General features: G+C 55.3%; 1 protein-coding gene across 2 annotated transcripts; it reads right to left on the reverse strand.

Moving 5' to 3' along the window:
- Positions 1-28: 28 nt before the first annotated feature.
- FSD1 (fibronectin type III and SPRY domain containing 1) lies at positions 29-10,134 on the reverse strand. 2 transcript variants are annotated; one of them, XM_038771154.1, is made up of 14 exons: positions 9,970-10,134; positions 9,361-9,448; positions 8,958-9,053; positions 8,453-8,584; positions 8,093-8,194; positions 7,802-7,824; positions 7,361-7,482; positions 6,816-7,025; positions 6,012-6,110; positions 4,528-4,687; positions 3,872-3,951; positions 1,187-1,438; positions 867-955; positions 29-687 (listed from the first exon to the last, which is right to left on the reverse strand). In XM_038771154.1, exons 1-14 carry the CDS (start codon positions 10,026-10,028, stop codon positions 577-579), a joined length of 1,623 nt encoding a protein of 540 aa, XP_038627082.1. In that variant the 5' UTR covers positions 10,029-10,134; the 3' UTR covers positions 29-576. The 2 variants fall into 2 exon arrangements, with proteins under 2 accessions (XP_038627082.1, XP_038627083.1); XM_038771155.1 differs by lacking the exon at positions 9,361-9,448.
- Between the last annotated feature and the right edge of the window lie 580 nt (positions 10,135-10,714).

Below are 10,714 nucleotides of genomic sequence, written 5' to 3' on the forward strand. Positions count from 1 at the left end.
GATCACACTTCAAGCCCAGCCAGGTACATCTTGCTTTAATGGTGGGGGGGAGCGGGGGAGGGGGCGGTCTTTGGGAGAGGGGGGGTAGAACTAGCCCTGCCCTGATCGTCCTCCCCTTAGATTCCATCTACAATGACCAGTCTAGTGTTAAGGCCAAAAGCAGTGTTTGCCAGGAGAAGAGGTAATTAAGGGGTGAACAGAGCCCACTGATCCTGCCCTGAGCCTTCTCTGAGGAATGGTGAGGGGAGGCTCTTGATGGCACGCTTGTGCATGAGCGTGCACATACATACGCATACACATACACACACACACCCACACACCCACACACACAAGGCTGAGACCCAGGGTGGGGAGCCCTAGGGGCTAGGAGAGCAGCTAATAGACAAGCCCAAGGCCTCTGCCACCTCAGTTGAGTCTCTTCAAGGGCGACACGTTAGGGTGGAAATTCAGGCTTCAAGGACTGGTTTTGTTACCACGGGGGAAGGTGTTTGGCCTGGTACATTCAAAGCCCACCTCCTGCCAAGGGGATGGGAGGAGGGGGGAGGGTTGGGAGTGAAAGGAAGGGCCTGGGCTGAACTAGGTGAGGCTGGTGTTGGAACTGCTGGTGGCACTGTTCCGCTTCTGCAGACAACGCACGGAGCTGGGCACCTGCAGGCCAGAGTACACCTGAAAGCTGCCACACCACACCTGGTAAACGAGGGAGATGAGACAGAGAGAGCAAGAGAGAGATATCAGTGGGACAAAGGAAAGGGGCCAGGAAGCGAGCAGTCCCCAGAGGAAGCCTGGGCCAGCCCAGATACTCAGGACCTCGTCTCCCTCACAAGTGCCCTTACCCTGAGGAACCGCCCCCCTCTCCGCCCTCTCACCATGAAGGCCGGCAAGAGCGGCTGGCTGAACTTGGCTTTGAAGGTATGGAGCAACTGCTTAGTACGGGCATTATAGAAGGACAGGAACCCTGGAGACGGACAGATGGCGGATGAGATGGGTAAAAATCAGCAAACTAACCAGACCGGGTACCCTCCATGATGACCAGCCCACCAGCACAAGCCCTCCCCAGGCCTCGACACACACGTCAGTGCCCTCAAAGCCCCCTCCACATTCCTGTGAGTGGCTGATGGAGCTACCCATTCCATGACCACCACCCCCATCCCCAGACTATCCTCCCCATACCCCCCAGCCCCATCACCTTCATGGAAGTTGCAGTGGACACCCACGCAGTCAGGCACGGTGGTGTCTAGCACCTTGGCTTTGTTGTTGTGCTTGGCCGTGAAGCTGACCTGCAGCCAATTGTTGAGGTGGACACACCATGAGGCAGGTGTCTTGCCCAGCTGGTCAAACTTGCCCAGGCTGCGGTATGCCACACCCACCCCAAAAGCCTTGCTGTCCCGGTCATAGCGAACTTCCCAGTAATGCTCCCCGCTGTCGATCAGGGTATCTCCTGTCAGGGGAAGGAGTGGAAGTTGAGAAGAGGAGAATCCCAGCCCAGGGCCACCACCCCCCTGCAATCATGCCCTCCCCAGCTCGGGAGGCGCAGATATCTCTACTACTGACAAGCTGCGTCAGTAGCATGGCCTAGTGGAAAGAGCACGAGCCTGGGTTCTAATCTCGGCTCTGCCACTTGCTTGCTGTGTGACCTTTTTTTGTTGTTAATGGTATTTGTTAAGTGCGTGGCACTGTACTAAGCACTGGGGTAGACACGAGTTAATCAGGTTGGACACAGTCCCTGTCCCACACGGGGCTCACAGTCTTAATCCCTATTTTACAGATGAGGGGACTGAGACACAGAGAAGTCAGACTTGCCCAAGGTCACCCGGGAAACAAGCGGCAGAGCCGGGACTAGTACCCAGGTCCTTCTGATTCCCGGGTCTGGGCTCTTTCCAGTAGCCGTGCTGCTTCTTGGGCAAGTCACTTCACTTCTCTGGGCCTCAGTTCCCTCACCTGCCGAATGGAGATTCAGTACTTGTTCTCCCTCCTACTTAGACTGTGAGCCCCATGTGGAACCGGATTATCTTGTACTAAGCACACCAGTGCTTAGTAAAGCGCTTGACACATAGTAAGGGCTTAACAAAATACCACAATTACTGTTATCATTATTATCTCCCCTGCTCCTCCCTGTCTCTCAAAGATGCAAAAGACCACATGAGACTAACATAGCTGAGAAAATGCCTTGAAAGCAAGAGCCCTGTACAAACTTTACAAGGCATTTCATCGGTGGTGTTATTCATTTTTATTTCTCACTTTGGGCATTAGTCAGGGACTTCATCATTTGGTGTGGATTGAGAAAAATGTCCTGGTTTATCACACCTCTGCCCCAATACGTGTTATAATGGCTATTCTCTGCCACATTCTTGGATGTTAATACGGTGCTCATCCATTCCTTCACTTGTGATTGAGGATGCCCTCTAACCACTGTTCGAGTCCAGGTGCGTCTCCGCAGGCACCGCTCCTCGTCTGCACTTACTCTCTAACGGGTCTGCTTCCACTGTGACCATTTTGGGGGTCAACCACCTTATCCCCCAAAAGCCACAATAAGCCCTTCAGTCTCCACCCAACAGGAAACCATGAACTACTAGGATAGTTTGACCTAAGTAATTTTGGCTTTGTGGATACAGGTGGGGTCAAGGCTTCTCTTGAAGCAGCGTGGCTCAATGGAAAGAGCACGGGCTTGGGAGTCAGAGGTTATGGGTTCAAATCCCGGCTCAGCCAATTGCCAGCTGTGTGACCTTGGGCAAGTCATTTAACTTCTCTGTGTCTCAGTTACCTCATCTGTAAAATGGGGATTAAGACTGTGAGCCCCATGTGGGACAACCTGATCACCTTGTATCCTCCCCAGCACTTAGAACAGTGCTTTGCACAGAGTAAGCGATTAACAAATGCCATTATTATTATTATTATTATTCTCTGGGCGTCTAAGTCTGATTTTGCCGTTGAAACTTTGAGGATCTGCTTTTGATAAATTACCCGAGCCAATATTTTACTTTATCTCATTTAGTTCACATTCCTAAGCTTACTCATTTATTACCCATTACTAGCAGAAACGTATGAAATGTTCACAGTTTTCACAATGGGATCACTCCAGCTACTCACACACTCTCCCACACGCACAGGAAGGGACACATTCCACTTACCCCATTTACTCTTTCTGATGGTGTCCCCCTGCCTCTGACTGTCAGTTTTACTGTCTTGCAGCCTCTACTTCTGGCTCCATCTCCATTTGTCTCCTCTCCATTTTCATTTGTCTCTCCCCTCTCTCTCCACCTGTCTCCTCTCTCCACTTCCATTCATCTCTCCCCTCTGTCTTCACCAACTCCCCCTCTTTCTCTCTACCTGTCTCTTGCTTTGTTTCTTTTCGTGCCTTTCTCTGCTTTTCTGTGTCTCCTTATGTCAGTCTCCCCAAGACTCCAGATCTCTTTGTTACTTGGTCTCTACCTCTGGGTGATGGGGTTTCTATGTCTGTCAAACTTGTTTCGCTCTGCCTCTGAGTGTCTGTTTCAGTGTCTTTGAATCTCAGTCTCCCATGTCCTCTCTGGCTTTCTGTTTGAGGCACTCCGAGGTTGTACATCTCTCTCTCAAACTCTCTTTGTGTGTCTGGGTCTCTCTGTGGGGCTTTGGCTGTGCGAGGCGAGGCTCATTTCAATGTTGGTGCTATGGAACAGACCCCAGTAAGTACAGAGATGCCACTATGGCCACAGATATATAAACAGGGAGGAAGATCTATTCCCACTCTTGCCCAAATGAGAGTGATCTCCCTCCTATTTCCAGTAGTTCATTCTCCAGCAGGAAGCCCTTTCCTGCTGCCCCCACCCCTAAGCCGCCCAGTGCGCCACCCCACCCTGCCACCATTTTATCCAGCCCCACGCCCTTTTCTTACCTAGCACCGTGTAGGACTCAGCGGTGAAACGGTCCCTGCCTCCCCGTCCTGAGGGCATCCGCTTGGGAGACTGAGTGCACCTGTGGAGAGCCACCAATCACTCAGGGAAGGAACCCCTGGCCCACCTTACAGGGAAGAAGGGAGAGAGGGAGCCCTTGGGATTCCTGCGGTTCAAACAACTTTGCAGGAGCAAGCAGCATGGCCTAGTGGAAACAGCACGGGCCTGGGAATCAGAAGCTTTGGATTCTAATTCCACCTCTGCAACCTGCCTGCTGTGTGACCTTGGGCAAGTCACTTAACTTCTACGGGCCTGGTTTCCTCCTCCGTAAAACGGGGATTCATTGTGTCTTTTCTCCCCACCCCTCAGAACGGTGAGCCCCATGTGGACAGGGATTGGGTCTGACCTGATTAACCTTTATCTACCCCAGCACTTAGAAAAGTGTTTGATGCACAGAAAGTGCTTAATACAATAATAATAATAACAGTAACAATAATAATAATGGGAAATTGGACGCGGTGGGGGTGGGGGGTCTCAACCATCTCCAACCATTCCCCACCATTCCCCAGTTCTGACCTTGCTCTCCAGTGGGTTTCTCCCATTCTCCCGTCCCCGAGGATCCCCATCTCTTCATCAGCCCCTTTCCAGGGGTTATTACCTAGCTGGGGAGTTGACTGGAGAAGCTGTCCGCCCTTTGCCATCCTTCTCCCGAGCCTTGATGTCTTGTACCTTTCCCCCCATGGCATCCCACTCCACCGAGAGCTCCTCCACCTTTAGGTTCTGATGGCATGTAGCTGCATCCAGGCGGAACATGAATGCTGCACAGAATGGGGAAGGAGCACAGAGCTTGGGGAGTGGGGCCACATCAGCAGTCAACCACGGCCACGACCAGCCCAAAGGACCAGGGGCTAAAGCGTGGCCTGGTTGGGGAGGGGGAAGGGGGGGTGTCACAGGAGCCTTCCTCCAGCCAAAAGCAGTAGAAACCACCCATGATGCAGGGGTTAGAAATTAGAAATAGAATAAAAAGAAAACAAGAGTGTTCGGCCTTTTAAGAGCGGCCTTCGCGTCTAGGATGAGTTATCATCTACAGCCCACTTCCTGTTCTTTGTCTTCACTGAGAAAAACGTGAGAAGAAATGGACTTACGAGTTTAGGTAGAAGAAAAGTTTCCTACTAATGAGGATTGGAACCGTAGGAGGCGGGAAAGATTTTTAAAAAGGGGAGAGACCCTCACCCACTTGGCATGCCCGAGATTGAGAGGTGGGCAAGAGAGCCACATTAAAGCTCTGGAGGGTCCTGGACAATCCCTCTTTGCCCCCTTTTTCCACACCCGCTCTCCCCGCCCTCCCAGAACTACTTTTAGAAGGGAAAGGTGATGTGGAGGAGGTAGGAGCAATAAAGATGACCATGGTTGGGCTGCCTGGTTACTAGACTTGGCCAATGGTTTGCTTCACACAGGTTCTCGGGGCCAAACGTCTTTGTGACTGAACCGAGGACTGTCCGTCACTCCCAACGGGAGAATCCGTCATCATATTTAGCACTCGTACCTGGCTCGCTTGGGCAGACCGATCCCGTGAACCCGCCCCATACCCCCAGAGAAAGCCTATTTCCCCAGCCCAACCTGCGACCTTCCTACAGGGACCTGAGGGTTGGGTCAGGACAGACAAATGGCAGATATTACAAGTCTATTCGGCAGGCTGGGCACTCACATATCCCTTCTTCCTTCCCCCACTATTTGGGCAGATGTCCTGCTCACCCTGTCAGGCTCTCATACAGGATAGAGAGGTGTAGACTAGGGTGAGGCAGGAAGGGAAGACCTGGGCCATGCCGGGGAGAGGGAAGAGGAGGAAAAACAGGAGGTCAGGCAGCTTCAGGATGGCAACCATGATTTACTCCAGGGATCCTGATGGTGGTGATTAGTCATTCCTTCATTCAGTGCACCCAGACCTGACCCAAACCCACCCTACACCTGACCATAACCTGTCATGAGTCACCCAACCTTACCAGCACCTTTGCAGAGGGTACCCACCGCTTGGGTCAACACAGGCCTCTAAGTTAGGGGCAGAGGATGCTGAGGGTTTCGAGACTCAAGAGGGAATACGGAGAGAGAAGGGAAGCCAGTCAGCCCCTCTGGGAAATGTACCTTTGGTCTCCAACGTGACTGGTTCTGAGAACTCGCCTGCCACTGCCTTGTTGCATGCCTTCACTCGGAAATTCATGTACTTCATATCAAACTTCAGACCTGGGAGGGAGAGTGAGATGGTGGGACCAGGGAGGAGCCATTGGCCAGGGATTGGGTGGAAAGTGCTGGAGAAATCCCAGCATCACACCCCAGCACTCAGGGGAATGACCCTAGCCCAGATTGGAGAACTTTCGCAACCTGTCTTCTCTGGGAGGGAAGGAAGAAGGGTGAGAGGGAGACACCGAGGGGGGGGGGTCACGGCTGGGGGGCGGGGAATGGGGTACAACCACACCCAGATTTGGGTAAGTGGAGGTCCTGAGGGCCCTGAGCCCATTGGCCAGAAAGGGTAGGGGCAAAGCCACTCCTCTAGTCTCCTGCAGGACCCCTTTTATAGGAGTTTTCAGCCGGGGTGGTTGTGCTGACGCGTGGCTGTTCACGCAAGGTGTTTTCCCACAGGTGCCTCATCCTCGTCGATGAAACCGTTGCACGTGCACAGCAGCCCACCCCAGAAGCCAGATCCGGGCCCATTTCCCGCCAGGCCCAGAAAACTCGGGCAACACAGCACCCCCCCCACAAGCCAGGTATGGGGGTTAGCCTAAAAATAGCCTGCTGGGCAATGCCAATCCAGGGCCCAAGTGTCCTGTCTCCAGGTCACCACTCTCTCCTTAGAGGCAAAGGGCCCAGGGGTAGGAGCTAAATGAGGCTGGGAGCGCAGAAGAGAGTAAGAAGCCGGGGCCTCCTCCCCGAGCCCGGGCCGTGACTCACCAGAGAGGGTGTACTCAGTCTGCCGGATACCCTCGATTAACATCCAGGGCTGCTCCTCCTTCAGCCGGGGAGGCCCCTCAAAATTGGTCCGCCGGTACTCCAGGACATAGTGGTCGATCTTGCTGTCCTCATCCGGCATCTTCCACATCAGAGTCACACAGTTATCCGCCACCAGAGACTCAGCTAGGTCGATTTCGGGGGCACTGGGCACTGGGGAGAGGCAGGAGCAAAGAGGGGAAATAATCGAGAACCAGAAGCCTCAGAGCCTGAGCACCAGTCCCACCTGGGGGCATCGCCCCCTCAGAAACCCATACGTGTTACTGGACATGGCCAGATCTCCATGAGACTCCCCACCCCTGCCACCTTCTTCCCTCTGGCCACCAGAGGCCAAGCCGTGGTACGGCCAACCATCTCCCCTACCCTCATCGGGCCCCCTGCTGCCTCCTCCCCGAGGCGGCCAAGCCCCATCCCGCCAGCCTCTGCTCTGTGGCCTCGGCTCGGCGGTCTCTGCTCTGTGGTCCCTCCCTCTGCCCCCTCCCCCACACCTGGGAGAAACTTGAGGGCTTGCAGCAGCCGCCGCTCCTGCGCAAAGTCCACCATGAGGTGGCTCATGTTGTCGCTGACCTTGGCCTTGAGGGACAGCCGGAACGCAGGCGCCATGGTCACACTGTGGGGGGCAAGAGGGGCAGCTCCCAGAGGCACCTGGACTGGCACTGCTGACCCAGAAACCAGGAGGACCTGGCCTTATGGGCATTTGGGTGGTGGTGGGGGGCTGGGGAGGGGTGTCAACGTCTCATCTCTCCCCTCGTGGGGGGAGGAAGGGAGGGAGGGAGAAGGCCCTGCTCCTCAATATGCTCTCAATGGGCTCGGAGGAATCTCCCACAGTCACACATCCTCCTCCCCCACCCCGAGACACTGCCTGGGAACCTAGGGACTAGTGCCCAAGGTTCCAAGCAAGGGAGGCACCCAAGGGCGGGATGTCATACCTGTCCTTGATCTGCTTGGCCGCCTGGAACACGAAGGGATTGAGGGGACAAAGAGTGGGGAAGGGAAGAAGTCACATGGAGAAAAGGGTTATGTGCTGTCAGAAACCACCATCCCCACTCCCCTACTCCTCACAGTCCGGCCTCCCCAGGCAGCTCAGGAAGCGATCAAGCCCCCCATTCCCTCATCCCTCCCCATCCTTGAGCCCCTAAACCTTCCCTACCCCCCCCCCCCAAAAAAAGGTCCTATCTCCTCTCAGACTCCCCTCAAGCCCAACCCTTCCCCTCCCCAACCTGAGCAAAGTCATGGTTGTCTGCTCCCTGCAGCGTCTGGTTGGCCGTCTCCAAGAGCTCCTCTGAGCATTCCAGGGCCTTGGTACAGGCAGTCAGCTGGTTCTGAACAGGAGGAGAAAGGACAATGGGGGAATCCAGAGGCTGGGCCGCAATCCTGCTAAAAAGCAGCCCTGGGCACTTAGCCCAAAATGGGTTCAAGGAGCCCTACTTCTAGTATATCAAATACAATTCACTCTCGACGGCAACCGACCACAGTGGAATTCAAACCCGATGCCCGGGGCAGACGCTCCCTGGAATGACGGCCCAGATCAGGAACGACTGGATGTGCCGGGTGTGTCCGCTGCTGTGGCGGGGTCTCACCTGGAGCTCATAAATCCTGAGGGCCCGGTCTTGTTTGATCTTCATGAGCATCCCCTCCTTTAGCTCATCCAGAAGGGAGAAGAGGGACTGAAACTCACCCTCCAGGTCCTCCTGAACTTTGGTGGAGTTGTCCTAGGGGCACAAGGAAGGGGGGGGGGGGGGGCACTCAGTTGCAGGCCTGGGCTTTCAGAACCTCCCGCCCAGACCTCTGCTTCCCTCTGCAGCTGACACGCTCCGGCCCCCAAAACAGCAGCACGGTATCTGAACACAGATTCGGGGAGGGCTGTCTCTAGGGAGGTCCCAGGGTTAGGCTCCGGGATATTCCCATGCCTGCAGCGGACTGAGTGGGGAGGGAGACGGTAAGGAGGGGGCTGGCTGACAAGACACTGAGGTAGGCTGACAGTCTGGAGGAACCTGTTGGCAAGATTACTGCTACACATCCCAGGCTAGGCACAACACTGTGGGGCCACCCATGGGACTCGGGGCACATGCCCACATCTGTTACCTCCACATTCTGCAGCATCTGCTTCAGGGCATAGATGAAGTTTTGGATCTCTTCATTTTTGACAGCCAGAGTGGTGATGATCTTTTTCAGGGCCTCCTGAATGTAACCCCAATCCCACAAAACATAGACATAGGTATCCCGCAGCTCTGCTCCTCCAGCCAAGTCCCCAATTCCCCACCCCAGCATGCCCTCCCTTCTCATCCCTCCGGGGCCACAATCACCCCGAACCCTCTCTGTTCCAGCAAATTTAGTTGGGGCCCCTCCCGCCCCAACAAGGGTAGAGGGAAGGCTCAGTTGGGTGCTGGGGAAGAGAAGGGCGCCAATCCGGGAAGGTTATGCAGGGGTAACCCGAGAACAGGAGCAGGGGGGAGGGGAGGAAGAAAGAGATAAACTGGGGAACAACCTGGGGTTGGGGGCGGGGGCTAACTGGATGCGGAATCTCATTGCAGGGGCTAGGGGTTCGAGCCCCATCCTGTGAGGCCGCCTGGGTCCTGGGGAGGGGAGAAAAAGGAGAAATGGAAAGGAAAAGGGGTAGGGGTGGTGGTGGTTGGGTGGGTGTGTGGGTTTGTGAGATGGGGGGTGTAGACCCGCGAGGTAGGAGCCCAGTTTTCCCTCCTTTCTCCAATTTTCTCTTCCCTCCCATTCCCGTCCTAGGACACCGTTGGGGTGGATGGACGTGAGGCAGGGCTGATGGCGGGGGGCGGGATCTGAGCAATGCACCCACAAAAGCTGGGGATCCCCCGGGCCGGGGATGCCTGGGTTCCCAAGGCCGCCGTGCCCGGGAGATGGGGGGCGGTGGCCCGGCCCCCTATTGTTGCATCTCGTCCGCATCCAGCCCTCTCCTTGCTACAGCGATGGGGCCGTGGGGAGCGGTTGTGTCCTTTTGCAAACCGGTTGGAGCATCACCTGGCGCAGCGGCTGCGGCATTCCCCGGCCCCGCCCCGCAGCCCATCCCCCTCCCTCCCACACACACACACACACACACACACACACACACACACACCCCACTTACCTTCTGGTCCCCCATCGCGCCTCCAGGTCGAGTTTGCAACCCACGGGGCTCAGGAACATCAAAGAAGATGGCCAGGAGTCGGCGGCAACCGGCCCGCAACCCACTGAGCCCGCTTCTTTGCTCCTGTGCACAAAGCTGCGGGAATCCTACATGCCCAGCCCGGCGTTAGCGCTAACCGTTCGGCTACCCGCCGCCGCCAGCCCGGAACACGCATGCGCGCCGGCCCGAGGCACCCTGGGAAATGTAGTCCAGCCCGGGGCCTGGGGAGGGGACTCGGGCGAGGCCTAAGGGAAATCCATTCATTCAGTCATCTCTATTGGGCGCTCACTGTGTAAACAGCACTGTACTGAGCGCTTGGGAACGTACAATGACTTGTAAAAGAACCGGAGCTAAGGTCCCTGATAGTTGGGAGGCCCTCATACCCCCTCTGCCCTACCTGACTGGATCGGGGAAGGAGGGATCTTCCTGGGGAAGGCCAGGAGGATGAGGGACTTCCAGGGATCGCCCAATCTAACCACCTTATCTCCAAGATCTTCACAGTCAATCAATCAATCAATCGTATTTATTGAGCGCTTACGGTGTGCAGAGCACTGTACGAAGCGCTTGGGAAGTCCAAGTTGGCAACATAGAGAGACAGTCCCTACCCAACAGTGGGCTCACAGTCTAAAAGGGGGAGACGGAGAACAAAACCAAATGTACTGACAAAATAAAATAAATAGAATAGATATGTACAAGTTAAATAAAT

The sequence above is a fragment of the Tachyglossus aculeatus genome, chromosome X2, assembly GCF_015852505.1.
Source record: "Tachyglossus aculeatus isolate mTacAcu1 chromosome X2, mTacAcu1.pri, whole genome shotgun sequence".
NCBI classification, from domain to species: Eukaryota; Metazoa; Chordata; class Mammalia; order Monotremata; family Tachyglossidae; genus Tachyglossus; species Tachyglossus aculeatus.

Bases quoted from the DNA above. Each gene is read 5' to 3' on its own strand.
- FSD1 (XM_038771154.1), bottom strand. From the start codon at position 10,028: ATGTTCCTGAGCCCCGTGGGTTGCAAACTCGACCTGGAGGCGCGATGG. The intron at 7,483-7,801 runs GTATGACATCCC...TGCCCCCCACAG, and splicing joins GCCAAGCAGATCAAGGACAG to TGTGACCATGGCGCCTGCGT. The intron at 3,952-4,527 runs GTAATAACCCCT...GGCTCTCCACAG, and splicing joins CCAGTCAACTCCCCAGCTAG to GTGCACTCAGTCTCCCAAGC.